The sequence below is a fragment of the Kogia breviceps genome, chromosome 13, assembly GCF_026419965.1.
Source record: "Kogia breviceps isolate mKogBre1 chromosome 13, mKogBre1 haplotype 1, whole genome shotgun sequence".
NCBI lineage: Eukaryota > Metazoa > Chordata > Mammalia > Artiodactyla > Physeteridae > Kogia > Kogia breviceps.
In genome coordinates, this window is record NC_081322.1 from 90,196,106 (window position 1) to 90,212,760 (window position 16,655).

General features: G+C 58.3%; 1 protein-coding gene across 1 annotated transcript; it reads right to left on the reverse strand.

Annotated features, from left to right (window-relative positions):
- Positions 1 to 5,547: 5,547 nt before the first annotated feature.
- Positions 5,548 to 15,511, reverse strand: DACT2 (dishevelled binding antagonist of beta catenin 2). The gene is made up of 4 exons (XM_059082992.2): positions 15,244 to 15,511; positions 9,671 to 9,803; positions 8,482 to 8,739; positions 5,548 to 7,681 (listed from the first exon to the last, which is right to left on the reverse strand). Exons 1-4 carry the CDS (start codon positions 15,478 to 15,480, stop codon positions 6,075 to 6,077), a joined length of 2,235 nt encoding a protein of 744 aa, XP_058938975.1. The 5' UTR covers positions 15,481 to 15,511; the 3' UTR covers positions 5,548 to 6,074.
- Between the last annotated feature and the right edge of the window lie 1,144 nt (positions 15,512 to 16,655).

The following is a 16,655-nucleotide window of genomic DNA, read 5'->3' on the forward strand; positions in this document are numbered from 1 at the left end:
GAGCCTAACAATTCCAATGCTTCCAACAGTTTGAACTGTGGCAAAATAAAAAGATACTTGACAGCAAATAAATAAATAGAAATGAAATTTAAATGAAATTCGACTCCAGGAACTACTGCTGTCATCACCTGAGTTTTGCAGCTTGGCGTGAGGGGAGATCCCTCCCCGAGCCTCAGGATCCCTGCCGGAGTCGGACAAAACAAGTGCTGGTTTACAGCGTGGAGCAAATCGTGGAGGCCGATCACCCCGAACGCAGACGTGTTCGCTTGGCACCCTCGGTGAATCGAGTCCAGACTCTGTCGGCACACGGACGGGCATTGTCGCCCCAGGGAGGCAGTCTGCTGTCCGCGCCCCGATGCCGTCCTCGTAAACGCCCCAGAGGAAGACTCTGTGTTTGGACGGTTTCTCAGTAACTAACCCATGGGTGCGTCAGACACAAACCTTCCCTGAGGGAAGTTCCTGAGCTGCTTCAAGACTTGATCTCGGAGACCCAGGAAAGCAGTGTAAAGGCAACAGCAACGTCGGGTGTTGCGAAGGATGGGGAAAGGCTGTCGTCTCTTCCAGGACCAGCAGGATCATACAGATGCTGAGTAGATGATGGGGACAATACGCTATTTCGTGGAGGACCGACCGTCCTCCAGACGCGGCTTAGAGAGCTGCTGCCAGAAGTGTTTTGCAAAGTTCCGCAGCACGAGTGCCCGGGCTTTGGTGGGTACCGGGCCTATTCAGGCGGGGTGGAAATCCTCGCTTAGCCTCTGGGCATCAGTCTGAGTCCTTAGCAAACAAGCCCCTTTGCTGGGTGCTGCTCCTCATCACTAGGGATTAGACAGGGCTTTATTCACCACTGACGGCCTAGCGGTTCCCTCGGTTGAGGGGACGGCAGAGGAAGGGGCTTCCAGTGTGCACGCGTGTGGATGCTCCGAGGTCCACGCAAGCTGCCCTGTACTGGCCTCTGCTCCTCCAGGCTCCAGGTGCACCCTCTCCTCCTCCTCTGTCAGCAAGGGTGCCAACCCGGGACGTGCGGCCGTGACGGGACTGCTGATGCGGACGCTGCCGTGGCAGCAGGGACCGTGGCCACTACTGTTACCGACCGGAGACGCTGCCACTGCGGCCTGCCACCCAGGGGGCGAAGTGCGTCCCAGGGACCGAATGTGAAAATGCAGCACGTGTCCCCAGATGGGATGAGGGCACGGAGATGGAGGAAAATAACTAAGGAAAATGAAGTTAAAGTACAGTAGGGTTAATGATTTGTTAACTGTGGATTTTATCCTTGGTCAGGAGACCATGGCTGAAGGAAACATAAAAAGGGGAAGAAGAAATAAACGGGAATAACAAACTAAAAAGGGAGTCAAATTTTAAAGATGGAAAAAGATTCTGATTAGAAATTCTTGTTTCTACAGGGATGTTCCTCTCAGAGATAAGAATATGTTCTTGTTTCAGTGAGAATTCTCATTTCTCACTGGGCCAATGAACGACACTGGAAGAACTCTTGAGTTGTCCCTGGATTCTATGCCACTGTTGCCTCGGTGGCTTCTGCAAGAGACCGTGGGCCCCAGACCACAGAATGGCCACGAGCTGCGTGTCTTGCCACGCGTCCATCCCTCCGCAGCACCTCTCACCGTGGCGCTGGTCCCCTCCACGGCCCTGCCTGGGTCCCTGGCTGGGGACGGACCTCCTGTCTCTCCTCAGACCTGTCTCAGCCCAGCTGGGTCACAGGCCTCTCCAAACACAAGTCTAGCAGGTTCTCCCGGCTTCGGAGAGACCAAGCACACACCGGTCAGCGGCCAGACCTCCGGTGAACGTGGGGCTGGAGCCTCAGCCTCGGCCGCCTGCCCAGGAAGCCAGCTCTCGCCTCGTCTGCAGGAAACATCCCGGGAGTCAGACCCACAGGAAGCCGCCTTTGCAGTCTGCATAGGCCGTCTGCGAGGAAGCTGCACGGGAACAGCTGCAGCGATCGGCACCCCCAGCCTGGCAGGACTGACCTGCGACTGACAGCGGCCCCACTTTCTGTCCCTGCTTCCAGCTCAGGACCAGCTGGGGACCCCCAAGTGTGCCCCCCCATCTCATCAGAGCCCCACTTGCAGTAACCCTGCCAGCTTCTCCTGCCCCCTGGCCTCCATCACACCTGCGCCCCCTTGTCCCCAGAAGCTCTCCCGCCCCCCACCTGCCCCAACTCTGCCGGGCGCCAGGGACGCTGGTCACTGATGGGGGCCCGCCCCCTCTCGCATATGGGCTGGGATCTGGCCCCCCTGGGTCCACCCCACCGGGACCACTCAGCCTCCCTCCCAGCCCAGCTCCAGGCACCTGCTCGGCCCTGCGTCCCTCTCCCCTCTACTCCCCCCTCCCCCTCCTCTTCCCTCCTCAGCCCCCCAGCCCAGTCCAGGCCAGCCCAGCGCAGCGCAGACTTCTCCCAGCTAAGCCTCTGACTGCGCTGTCCACACGGAGTCCAGACTCTGCTCCTTCGGGCCCCAGCGCGCGGGCACCGGCCTCTTTAGGGGCTGCTTGGTGGTCCTTGCTGGTTGCCTATTTTCTCCAGCGAGACACGAAGCTTCCCCAGCGCGGGCGCCCCGTGTTTTCCCGTCACCCCACGGCAGGCGGCGCGGCTCCTGGGGCAGTGGGTGCTCAGCGAATGCGTCTGACCAGATGCATGAAGACAGCCTCGGCTTTGTCGGCCAGCGACCCTCCTGGTCATGAGAAAAAGACGCGGGAAGTACGTTTCTCTTTCCTCCAGTCCTAAGCGCTCTCTCGGCTCTTCTGCGCGTACAAAGGGGGCAGCTGTAACAGAACACCGTAGACTGGGTGGTTTAACTCACAGGAGTTTAGAGATGGAGGTGACAGCGGGGTTGGTTTTATTCTTGGCCTGTATGTACAGCCACGTGGGCCCACATGACCTCTTCCCAATCCCGCTCGGGGCCCTGTCTCCCGAGGCCCCGCCTCTAAATGCCATCCCACTGGGGGTTAGGGCTTCAACACACGAATTTAGGGGACACGTACATTCAGTCGGTCATAAAAGATAAACATTCTGTTTCCTCAAATTTTACAGTATGATCTGATACAATGATTGGGGGGTATCTTCTCTGACATAATTACCCTTTTATTCTCATTCTTATGAATTAGCAGTTCTTATTCATTTAATTTCTCCCTTAGCTTGACTTTGATACTTAGAAAGAACTAGCGTATCCTTTTATATATTTACTTTTTTCATAAAATGTTTGTATTTCAATCATGCTGGAGGTTACAAATGCTTTCTAGTGGTCCCCAAAGTCAAACAGTAAATTGTCTTTTTTTTTTTTAAAGGCTTTAGGGATGAGGAAATAGCTCATCTGTCTTCAAATGCACGTGAAGGGTCACCCATCACCTAATAACCCCCCCCCATGTCCGCGTCACAGCTGCCTTCTGCGCAGGGGAGTTTCCTGCTTTATTTTCCCTTCACTCTGAGCACTTACGACCATATCTGTTCAGAAGAAGAATACGTGAAAAATATAAAATAGGAAAATAAATGGAATGTCTCAATTAATCTTTTTTTCTGCACATTCTGCCCTGGACCTTCTGCCTTCCTTAAATATTTTTCTTTCCTGAATTTACAGCACCTCAGAGTCTGTTTTGTAATTTCAGGACTGGACCGGGGACCGACTCTGCCTTCTTATCACTGACGATCTCAGCGTTAACTCGGGGCTTTAAAGTATTTTCCCCAAGAGCCCTCCCCGTGGTTCTTGCGGCGGAAGACCCCAGCCTGCCTGGCGGTGCCCGGGGGATGCTCACGGTGGGTCAGAGACCCTCGCTGACCGTCTGACCCTCTGGCTGCTCTTTCCCTGCCCACAGCCTCCTCTGCGACCGCGATCTCCTGGCCTGTCCGGTCGCTCGGCTCTGCGGCCTGCGGGGTCCCCTCTGCCTGCCCCTGACAGGGGCCCGACGCGGTCAGCGGGCAGGCCCGGGCCCCATTTTCAACACCTCGGATGTGTTCCTCCCGCCAAACCCTGAGGCGTAAACAACCTCACTCTGTAAGAGGAAGCAAACCCAGGGAGGTTACGGAGACGCCTGGGGCCTCATAATAGCTAACGGCCGGCCCAGCGGGGCCTGAACCCGGGCCGTGTCCTTTTGCTGAATTTGTGGGGACGCAAAGGCACCTTTGCCCCCAGGCAGATGGGAGGACACGGCACCGAAAAGTATATTTATTTACCGTAAACCTGCCCGAGAGTAAATGCAAGAGCACCGCTGAGGAAGTAGCTTGGGGCCTTGGGCAGACAGATGTGTGCGTTTGTGCGCGCGCAAGCACGCATGTGCGTGTGTGTGCGTGCGTGCGCGTGTGTGTGTGTCGGGGGGCCGTGGTCTGCAAGGCTGGGGAGAGACCAAGACAGAGGGAGGGAGACAGACAGAGCAAGGGAGGCAGAGGGAGGGAGGGAGGGAGGGAGATTGACCGACTGATGTCTGATTTGGCGTCTTATCACTGAGGGCACTCTGTCCGCAGATGCCACGGTTGCATTTGGCTTGGAGTCTGCATGCGTTTTATGGTTAGTTTGCCTCGTTCGTCTGCTGGTTGCAGAGACAGGCCTGGCATCTTCTGGGCGGGGACGCATTCCTGTCCGGTTGTGCTTTGGAACCTGCTCAGCGGCCCCGGCAAATACCGGGTTTGCCATCGCCTCTCGTGCCGCACGGTTGAGATTTAGACCATTAAAGAACATACCCTGTGTACTTATCTTTTATCAAAAAACCCCACCACGGGTGGGTTTGACTTTTTCCTCCAAATATCAATGCAGTTTCATAGAAAGCTCAGGAAGACCCTTTCACCTCTGTTAGTAAGCGGATTCCGTGAAGCCCGTGCGGGAATTCTATCCAGATGGACTCAAAGTCTGCTCTGGGCCCTTTGAAATGGTTGCATTTTTGAGACAGAAAGAAAGTGACAGAAAGCAGCCACTCTCCTTCACTTTTGGAAACCTCTGCCCAAGTCAAACAGGTGGACTTCTTTGTCCTAAAATGTTAATCTTTTTAAAATGTCAACCTCTGAAGTGAGTCCTGACACTAGCTGTTCCTTACATGAATATCTAATGTCTAGTATAAGACCTACTACCATTTTAGCTTGTTTTCTTATCATTTTTCTTCCAAAGTTCCTACCAACTATGCATTTAGCCCCAGGGCGGGGCTGTGGCAATCCAGAGCCCCACGTGGGCTACTGCAGAAGACGGTCCCCACCTCCTCCGGGCCTTCTCTCTACCTCCAGGCCCACAGGAGCAGCTTTGAATAATTCAGGATAAAGCTGCTTTATGAACTGAAGACGTTGCCCTCCGCAGGCAGCTTCCCTGAAAATCTTACCTTCCTGAAAAGTTGGAGGAAATTTCCTTTGAAAAATAAACACCATGAAAGGGTTTCTTTTCAAAAAAGCACTTTGATGCTCAGTTCAGGAGTGCTGGGCAGAGTGTGGGGTGTACCCATGTGAAATGCATTTTCCCACCTCGGGCGAGAGAGCGTCCACACGATGGGGAAGGCTTAGGGTTTGCCGAGCACCTACTTCGTTCCTGAGGGCAGAGAGGCTAAAAACGAAAGACTGACTTGCAAAGACAAAGGCATAATCGGTTGTTTATTCATGTTGAGGGTTTGACCTGGATTCATAGTCCAACCCAGCTTCCAGAGCACAGTCCTTTCCAGAGCACACTTCTTAAAGCGAACGCTTTTGGGGAGAAACTGTTCCAGGCTGGGGTACACCGTGCGCCCAGCCCAAGTGGCACAGGACGGAGGGAAGCAAGCACGGGGCTCACGGCACAGGCAGCTGGGAGGCCGGCGCCCCGACAAATCTGCAATCCCAGGGTTCTGGGTGAAGGTCTCCACTGGAGCCAAGGTGGGGCGACGCGCCCAGAGTCACAGCCTAACCTGTGGGGCGACGCGCCCAGGGATGGGCCCGTCGTCTCCTCTGAGGGGACTCCTTCGGAAGGGCAGCTTCGGGGAGAAAGCAAAGTGTCCGGATGACACAGACCGGCAGGTCTAACGCTGTGCGAGGACGGGCCCATCCGCAGCCACGAAAGGTCCCTCTGCGTCTGTGGCTCCCGGGCCTGGACGGGCCCTGCTATCGCCCAGCGACCTCACACCATGGTCATGACCTTCAGGGCGGCCGGCTGGAACCTGCGGATCTTCTTCTTCAGGGCCTTGGAGGCCTTGACGCGGCACAGCCTGGGCACCGGCGGCAGGGGGGGCCTGGAGCTGGCCGGGGCCCGCCGGCTGGAGCTCTTCCCGCCCTGGCCGCCGCCCTCTGAGGTGCTGCCACTGGACTCCCCGTCCCCGAAGCGGTTGGCTGTGTGGTCGCTGGCCTCGTCCCCGCTGCTCTCCGCGACGGTGGAGCGGAACGGGGGCGCGCCCTCGGCCGAGCGCTCGGAGCCCTCGGACCCGCTCCTGGCTCGGGCGTCCTGGCGGGGCAGCCTGGGCCTGGGTCTGGCGCACACGGGCCGCGGGCCGCCCCCTCTCCGGGCCGCCGGCCTATGGGGCCCCAGGCTGGGGTCCGGGCGGGCCCGGGCCGAGATCTCTACGGAGGACTGCCACCTGCGCTGCTTCCTCCGGGCCTCCCCCCCGGCCGCCACCAGCGGGGCCGCTTCCAAGGGGAACAAGGCCTGAGCTGACGCCTGGTGACCCTCTCGTCGGGCCACCAGCAGGGGGACGAAGAGGGACACGGGGTAGAGGCTGGACTCAGAGCAGGACCGGCCGGGCGCCTCCCTGGCCAGGGTGGGCCTCCTGAGACCACCTCCCGACTCAGGGGGCGGCTGGGGGCCCCCGAGGGCGCCCCACTGAAGCTGCGGCCCCCCAAGCCTCGGCGCCTTGTCGCCGGCGCCCCTCTTGTTCTTCACAGGCTTGGGCTTGGGGGGCCCCGCGGGGGAAGCTCCTCTGGCAGCAAAGTGTGGGCGGACCCAGTGTCCGGGGGCCCGAGAGGGGCCCTCCCCGCCCGCACCCCCGCCCGCGCCCCCGCCCGGCGACCTGCCTCTGCCCGCGCGGCCGTGGAGGGCTGGGTGCTGATCCCGTGAGCGGGGAGCGGGGGCCCGGCCGCAGCCCAGCCCAGGGGAGCCCGGATAGGCCTCCCGGTGCGCGCAGCCGCGCGAGGGTCTGGGGCCCCCCTCCGGGCGGCTGCCGGGGTGCAGGGTGCGCACGAGGGGCACAGGCCCCGGCTGCTCGAGGCTGTCCCCGCGGGCGGCCCCGCTCGGGGCCTCCCCTCCCCGCTCTGCTCCGCCCCAGGCGCACAGCGGCTTCTCCGGGCCACCTTCACCGTCCGCCCTCCGGCCCCCGAGCCCCTGCGGGGACAGGGTCGCCTCCCGTCCCGGGGCTCCGCGCTCACCCACACTGCCCCTTGCGGGGGGCCCTCGGCCCCGCAATCTCAGCAGCCTCTCTATGTAGGCTCTGGCTGGGCCAGCCTCGAGGACCAGGCCGGTCCGAACGGAGCTCGGACCTGTGGCGCCAGGGAGGGGCTGACGGGGGGGCGAGTGGCCATCGCTCGGCGCTGCCTCCTTGGTCAGAGTAAAGAGGGGGCTCTGCAAAGCCACGGCGTGCAGGGGGCTGGGGTACGGGTACACCTCCCTTCCCCCCTTGGACACCAGGTCACACTGGTACTTGGGGTCCATGCCACGGCAGAGGAAGGAAGTGGCCTTGGGGTGTGCCCTGGCTTTCTGGAGCCCCACTTCAGCCGGCAGAACTTTTTCAAGGTCACCTGGGAAGGAGAAACAGAACAAAACACAAATAGGGGAAGAAGCAGAACACAATCCTGGGGCCCGAGGCCCCCCCCCCCGCCCCCCCCGGCCGGACGAGGCCCCGGCCCTGCACGTGCCACGCCGGACGCACTGGCGTCCCCTGTACACGTCCCGTCACCCGGCTCCCGGCACGCTCCTTCCCGCCACAGCCTAGACCCTAGCGGTCAGTTCCTGCCCTTGTTCACCGAAGGTGCGGAGGACGCCCGGGGAGATGGGGCGCCGGTGAGCACACGGCCATCGGGACGAGGTCTCGGAACAGACCGTCCCTGAGGCGTTCACAGACGTGCCGGAAAGAAAACCCATGGATCCTGCCGGCCCAGGTCTAGCATAAGGAATAAGATGCATGCTTTCCTTTTGGGCCACTCTGAAGAAAAAGCGAGGCTCTTCCCTGCCGGTGGGGGGAACCGCATGTGAACTGCACTCTCTCAACATCCACTTGCAGCGCTGCTCCCCCCCTAGTCGCCAGCGGCGGCCACGAGGGCCGTTGGAAGGGTGTGAACGGATGTTCATTTTAAATAAGACCAGAAGCCTTTTATTGCAACAGCCCTGCTACAAGGAACACAGGTGGGCGTTTGATGCCTACTTCCATCCAAAACCCAAAAAAGCCCACAGAAAATATGGGGCTCGGGAACCATACCCCGTCCTTGTCCTTGTGTGGGCTGGGGAACCGCCCCCCTTCCGTGTATGGGGCTGGGGAACCGCCCCCCCTCGGTGTACGGGACCCGGCGCCGCCCCCGCCCCCGCCCCCGCCTCCCCTTACCTGTGGACACCGGGCGGGGCCGGGACTCGCCTTGCAGCAGCTGGCCGGCGCCCCCCTCACTGGCCTGGGGCTCCCACGCAGGCAGGGGGACCCCACACACGGTGGTCTCATCTGCTGACCGGGGCCGACAGTCCCCCGCGCCGGGCCTGGCCTTCGGGGTGGCAGGCAGCACAGCGCCCAGCGAGGAGGACACGCAGTCACTGCACACGGACGTGCAGGAGGTGGACAGGGAGCCGCCGTCGCTCAGCTCGTAGAAGCCTGCGCGGGGCACAGAGGCTGTGGGTGTGGTGTGCGGAGCCCCGCGCTGGGCGGCTGCGGGGTCTCGGGGAAGCGGGCCTGGGGCAGGGGAGGTGCCGGGGCCGGAATGCCCAGCACGCCTCCCCACCCGGCTCCTGTTGCCACCACCTGCTGGGCGAGCGGCTCACGTGCCCCCGTGTGACCACCGGCTTCCAGCCCCGCCCCTCCTCGGCCCGCCAAGCTCATCGGAGGCGGCCGCCAGAGAAGGGGCAGCGTTTGGGGAGGTCCCCCGGCCCGGCCCTGCTACATGATTGACAACCCAGACCGTGACAGGATTGTGCAAACTGAAAAAATGAGAAAGACACGGCAGAGAACACTACTTGGGAAGGCGCTGGTCTCCTGGGTTTGCCGTCTGAGCTGCCGTCTGAGCCTGGAGTCTGGAGAGAAAGCCCACGTGCCCAGGACCATAAAGGTCAGAGGGACCCTAGGCATCGCTACCTGACCTTGAAAGGAGGGCGCACAGGGCCGCAGGGGAGGAAACTCTACTGAGATTAGACTGCAGACTTAAAAAACTACTTTTGCTGTCACATAAAAGTTATTATTTACAATCTCCATGTGGATTCAACATAAACAGAACCCAGAATCTCTCTCAGTCCAGAGACAGGTGAGAAACTCATGGGGTTTTTTCCATCAAAAGCAATATTTTTGCAATTAAACAACGAATATGTACGCACCCACTCTCTCCCCCTCTCTCCCCGTTTTCCCAAGCGCATTTAAGTAAAAGTATTTCATCTTCGGTACTGTCCAATAACGTGCTCTTCCAGGCCTGCATACAGCAGCTCCTGACCCTCTGGCGGCCCGAGCACAGGGGCGGGTTCGCGTCAGCCCTGCCGGGCGGTGCCGCGCCCTGGGGTGAGGGACAGGTGGTCCGGGGCCCGAGTGGGCGCCATACCCGAGCTGGGCCTGCTGTCGCTGTCCGGGGCCTCGCTGGAGCTTCTGCGCACGTCCAGCTGCAGCTCGCTGATCTGCTGGTCCAGACGGTCCAAGTGGGTTTTCAGGCCGACGTCCTGAAGTCTTAAACGGTTCTCAGAAGGGAAAGAGGGAGACATAAAACTGCTCTGTGCACAGAAATGGCAACCGGAGGCTCCGCGTGAAGCCACATCACACATACACCTTAACTCCCCAAACCCACAGACCAGCTCCCACCTGACAGCTCCCCCCTTCCTCACCCCGAACACCACCTCTAGGACCCCTCCGGCCTCCAGCCTGTCTTCCCCAGCGCAGACTTTTCTTTGCCAGCAATTTTCAATGAGACATTTCTTTACAAGAATGCGGAGTGATACAGCTTATGAGAGCGGAACGAGAACCAAGAGCAGCCAAGGACACCCCCCCTCTGGCAGGAGCCACCGATAATATTTCCAATGTCTTTGTCCATCTACGTGAAGAGTCTACTTTCGCAGGCTCGCGCCTCGTGGACCTTGCGTCTGGTGCCTGTATCGCCACGTTCCTTCACCGCAGCCCGTCCACGGCACCTGGGGAGGGCTGAGCTGTGGGCTCTTCAGGGGGACAGGAAAGTCCCCAGGAGAGAAAAAGGCCCTGCCTCTGCAGTCTTAGCTCCCATATCACAGGTGGCATTTTGAACGGTTACGGTTTTGTAGGGCTTTCAGGGAGGAGGGAGGGACGCTGCAGGAGGAAAGAGCCCAGCGCCTGGGATCAGCGCAGCCTGGACACCTGCCCCAGGAGGCAGGACCTTTCTGCTCTCAGCGTCTACATCTCAACTCCGTCCTCCGGGGCTCTAGCTCCTCCAGGCCTCGGCTTCCCTGGCTGTAAAACTGGTTACTGTGAGTGTCAACCACACATACCTGTGTGCGTATATCATGTAACGTACATACAGCACATGCACGTGGTTAATGCTCACGATACACATTCACGCGCGTGTGCGCACACACACACACACACACACACACACACACACACACGTGAATCCTCTGTCTGTAAAACAACGCTGTTTCATAAGTGCTGACTTCCCTCCTTCAGTGACAAAACTTTCAAGGTCCACTACCTAAATTTCTCGTTTTGATGAGCGATGAAGTTTAAGGCAGAGAGTGAATAAATGGGGTTATGCGGGTCACCCAGTTGGAGAAAACGATCAACCGTGTTTCAAATCCTTCTACAGGGAAAATGAGGGATTACTTCCGTAGCTTCGGTAATCTGAGAAGTCAGCCCAAGAGGGAAGCGGGTGGCGGTAATTTCTGATTCTTACGGGAGAACCACATTGGTACAAAGTGTCCCCAAACCACCGGGGGCGGGGGCCGAGGGCCCGGCAGACCACCAGGCCCGAATCCACTTTCCTCAGGACCCAGTACGAGGGTCTCAGAACAGCCTCCACGTTTCCTGGCAAGGGAGCCCCCCAGCCTCACGCAACAGTATCTGTAAACATAACACTGCAAAGAACCAGTTTAATCCAAACGTACACACCCGGGACCACCCAGAGTAGCCTGAACCTCCTGGCACGTCTGCACAAAGGGAAACGCGGCTCCCCAGGTGGACGGCACCACGTGAGAGCCGGGGCGGCGCGGGCGGCAAAGGTGGGCTCCCGGCCCATCGCCATCCGGGGAAAAAACACTTAGACAAACGAAGGGAATGTTTACCGCAAGTGACTTTTCTTCGAACGTCGTAAAATGAGACCACGGTACTGGCAGAGTTCAGGTCCTCTGTTCGACCACACTTCGACGTTTAAAAACATGCATTTGACCCCTTCTCTTCCAAATCACGAGGTCCTCTTTCTTCTGAAGGGGGACCTCTCTGGATTCCACAGTTGGCTTCTCTCCTCCCTCTCCCCTCCCCCTCCCCCACCCCAAAGTGACCCTGGCGTGTTTCTGCTGGAATAATTGCTTTGTGATGAATGTTTGCCCAGCCCGGCCTGCAGCCAGCCGGTGGCTTCTGATTAGTGTCGAGGGGCACAGCCACGCAGGCCCCCGGGTGCCCTCCGATGATTACTGCGTTCCCAGCACCCCGCTGCGTGGCGACAGGGCTTTGTCACCCAGCATTGGCACTGTCCTCCGTAACCCTTGCCCCGTCCCTCACTGGGGGGTTTTATGTCTCTGCTTTTCATTAACGCCTCGGTCTCTAACTCTGTGCTAAGTCAAAGGTTCCTTATGGCACCAGGACTCAGCATAACCCACTGTGGAGCCAGGCACACAGCATCGACTTCCATGTATTTCTGCAGGGAAAACGCGTTAGAGGCGTCAGCGCCGAGCAAATGTGACTGCTGTGTCACACGGGTTCCCTCCAGAGCAGCGAGGCAGTCGGCGCGGCCACCAGCCCTCTCTGCTCACCGCAGGCCTTCAGGCTCGGGGGCAGGGCAGCGTATCCTGTCTGAATCCCCTGAACCTGGGCGAGGGGCAGGGGGCCCGGTTCCCAGGAGCTGGGAGCCCCGGGGCGCCCGTGCAGACCCCAGGGCTCCCTGCCACACCCGTTAACTCAGACTCTAGGGCACGCCTGGGAATCTGCATGTTGACAAGCCTCCCTGGGACCGATTTTTTATGACCACGAAAGTTTGAGAACTTCTACCCAGGGAATGCCATTCAAAGCAAATATCGGGCTTAGCCCTTTCTTCGAGATGTTGACTTTACATAAAAGACGGATCCGATTTCCACCTGCTTTGCCCTTTTGCTCCCCGTCTACAATTCGGCTTTCCAGCCTTCTCAAACCTTTACGGCAGATTCAGAGGACAAAAATGAAAAACGTCCCAAAGTTCAGGATACAGAGATGGCATGCAAAACACCTCCGTTCTTTCCTTGAAAGCCGAGAACAGGCCCGGGAAGCATTTTCCGCATGAGTTCCAGGGCACTGCAGGTGCCCTGTGGGTGGGTAAACGTTACTACCTAGCTTGAAAAGAGGTCCTTCAAAGGGCCAGGGTCACAGATTAGCCTCGGGGATAGCAAGCACTAGTGCCGCAGAAGGAAGCCCTGCCCAGCCCCGTGGATGCCTCCCCCTCCTCTGTGACCCTGAGCGAGCTCGTTCCCCTGAGAGGTCACGGAGCAGGCATGGTTGGTCCAAGGAGAATACCAGACGCCGTGATTACAGCTGCGGAGTCAGACCCTCAGCTCCTGCAGTGCTTAATGACGGCACCTGGCAGGGAGGAGGAGCTGCTGCCACTCAGGGTCAGGGCAAGTCGTGACCAGCCAAACAACCACCAGGAAATTCTCCAGCGCCAGTTTCCCTGCGGGTCCCCAGAGCCTCTCCTCACCTCCCACCTGGGGTGCCCGCTGGCGCCTCCTGGTGGGAGATGGAGCTTCCAGGCTCCTCTGGGGCGTCCAAATCTTTCCAGGTCAGTGTTGCTGGGAACGTAACCCTTCTAAAAATGGGAATGGTAGCCTCTATGACAATCTCCCTGGAAGAGGCGCCGACAGCTGAGCACAGGACCGGCCAAACGGTAAGGGCTGCTTTGGTCAGAGGTCATGGGGGTTTCATTAGCTTAGAAATCCAGAACGTGGAGATAGTAAATACTGAAATCACCTTCCACTGCTCATTTATTTATTCAACAGATACTAAGCACCTACTGCGCGCTTCCTGTTGTGACTCTAGACGCCGCAATTAAAAAGGTGTAGCTCGTTCGTTCTGGTAAGTGTTAATGTGATGACTTCTCCTAATTGCAGTTTAAATCCCCCCCGAACATCTGTGGGACAAAGCCGCTGAGGGTCAGATAAAAGTTCTTCCTGTCTCCACACCTGAATGGTGACCCATGCCCCTGTTAACCCCAGGGTGTGGGTAGGAGGGGCCCCCATTAGCCGCGAGTTACTGAAGTGTGAGCCTGGGGCTGGAGATGAAGGCCTTTTGATTGTACCCTGCATCATAGAGCTAGGATCACTCATTTTTTCTCTGTAAGAAAAATGTGAACGTGTTAATCGCTGGGCTGGTGTCACACACATTCAATTATTCTTCTCTTTTGATCACATAATCTGTGCCAAGAACAAAGTTTCAAGACAAAGGCTGCGTGTTCCTTCTGGTCCCCACATTAAAAAAGAAAAAAATAAAACAAACAAACAAAAAAACCTGTTTGATCTTCTCTCCCAAAAGGCTACCCGTAATTAGAGGCTGAGTACTCACAAGTCTGATTTGTATATTACTTAAGCCAAGTTAATCATCAACTGGGTTCCAGCTCCCCCGACAGAACAATTCACAGCAGCATCGCAGAGCTCCTTCCTGTCACACGCATGTCATGCGTCTTTGCAGGCTCTGTGTGCCTCCCCGAGCTCCATTGAAAGGTAGGATGTGTCTGGTGCACGCACACACGCACCCCCCCCCCCCCCCCCGCACAGGTAAGCTAAACCTGCAGCTGTGACTGCATAAGACGGCGGGGGGTGGTGGTGGTGGTGAGAAGCCTATGAAAGTTCCACTCGGTAACTAGCTCCTCCTTTGCATAGCAGCTGTGGAATCACAGGAGGAGAGGCTGCACAGTTAGCCCCCCCCCCCCGTCATGTGGGAAGATAGCAGGAGTAGCAGGAGTCCTGGGCCACATCTGAAGATGCTGAGCTTCCCGATTCTCGAATCCAGAAGCAGCTAACAAATCATTGACACAACTGCGCTAAGCTGATAGCAAAGCAGCAGCTTCATCCAGGCTACTTTGTAAAGACAGCAACCTTTAAACAGGGCAGATTTAATTTCTCATTTAAAAGACATCCCACTTGGAGTACTACAGTCAACTCTACCAAATAGACATCTTTCTATACAGCCTTCTAATTTTTCCTTTACAAAATACTGCAACCCCGCAAAAACTCTTGAGTTTTTCCCAGTACATGAGATGCAACCGTACATTGGATAAATAACCGTCAGGCAATCACCTGACGGGTGTCTTCAGTGGTACCAAAGGGACCCGCGTTTGGAGGCGGGGAGAGGGGGAGAAGGCCGCTGGGAAAGCAGGCCCAGTGGGGTTCCACCGCCTCTGCGTTCAGAGGACACACCTCTTTTCATAGGTCAGGTTACATTTTGAAGTCGGAGAGGCCCTCATCGGATACATGCTCTCCCCAACATCTCATTACAGTGACACGACCCCAGAGCTCAACCTGAACTCATCACTGGGGACAATTCGGGGGACACTTGGCACTGCTGTCCCCAGACCCACGCAGCAGGGGGAGGCTGGCCCCGGGAGTAGGACCCCAGGACCCCAAGGAGCCCCCAGCAAGGGACCCGATTGAATGCGTTCTTACCAGCAAAACTCCAACCAACAGGAATACATCCTAAAGTCTGTCTGCGCCGGGAAGGAGGCAGAGCCGGACGCAGCCCCGATGCGCGGCTCGGCGCGAGCGGCCCGGCCGGGCTGCTTTCAGGGCCCGGATGCCTAGCCTCGCGCCTCGGGCCTCCCCGTCCCTCTCATTCGGGACCGAGCTGCGTCCTTTGAAATCGCCGAGGGTGCCCCCCGATCGGTCGGGCGGCCCGTCCGCCGCTGCCTGGCGGGTGGACCGGGTCCCCGCGGCCCCGCGCGCCCGGAGCAGCCCCGCGACCCCCGCACGCGCTCCTTACCAGCTGCTCCTGCAGCGCCGCCAGCGCCGCCTCCAGCCGCAGCTCGTGGGCGCGGGGGCCGCGGGGGGCGGCGGGCCCGGGCGGGGGCTGCACGGCCAGGGCGCCCCACACGCGCGCCTGCTGCCTGGCGCGGAGCCCCTGCAGCTCGTGCAGCCCCGCGAGGGCCGCGCGCAGCCTGGCGCCCACCCTGCGGCGGTCCCAGCCCGCGGGCCCCGGCGGGCCGCCCGGCGCCCACATCCCGCGCTCCACCCGCGCGGCTGCCCCGAGCCTCCCCGGCCTCCCAGCGGCGCCGGGCGGTGCGCGCGGCCTCCGCGCCGCCTCTCCCCGCCCCCGGCCCGCGGGTCGCCGAGGCGGGGTGGGACCTATCGGTGGCCGCGGAGGCGGTGTCTGCACACGCCCCGGGGTCACAGCGGCCGCCCCCGGGCCCGCCCCGTCGGCGGAGCCCCACGCCCTTGGGGACCCGGGCCGCGCGCTCCAGGGTGCCCGGAAGGCGCGCGGTGACCCTCGGAGGGGACCCGAGGGAAGGAGGAGCCGGGTGGGCGCGGGTGAAGGGGCGAAAGCGGACCAAACACGGAGACAGGTCGTGTTCAGGTTAAAAGCAATGTTTTTAAGGTAAATTATTGGATAGTTCCCCATTGTAAGGACTGTGTTAGCATTAGAAACTCACTAGCACTTCGAAAATACTCCACTTTTCCTGGAAACCTCAGCTTGTCTTTTTTTTTTTTTAAATAATAGTAGCTTTACTGAGATATAGTTCACATACCATTTGATTCCCCTATTTAACACGTACCATCCAATGGTCCCTTAGTAGTGTATATTCACCAAGTTGTGCAACTATCACCACAATCAATTTTATAACATTTTTACCATCCCCCCAAAGAAGCTCTGTGCCCCTTAGCGGTCACCCTGCATTTCCCCCCTGCACCCAGCACTAAGCTGCCTCTTTGGGAGGTTTTATATAAGTAGAATCGCACAATAGGTGGCCTTATAGGATCTTTTACTGAGCATATTTTCAAGGTTCATCCACGTTGTAGCACGTATCAGTACTTCACTCTTTTTTATTGGTAAATAATGTTCTGTTCTATGGCAGGACCATTCTTTATTTATCCATTTATTCCTTAACGGGTTGTTTCCACTTTCTGACTATTATGAATAGTGCTGCTGCTAGGGCTGTTCATGTACAAGTTTTTGTGTAGAAATATGGTTTCATTTCTCTTGGGTGTTTACCTAAGAGTGGAATTGCTGGCTCATAGGTAACTTCTGTGTTTAATCTTTTGAGGAACAGCCAGACTGCTTCCCAAAGTGGCTGCACCGTTTTACGTTCCCACCAGCACTTTATGAAGGCTCCAAATGCTTCACACCCTCACCAGCATTCGTCTTTTTGGTCTTAGCCATTCCAGTATGTAGGAAGT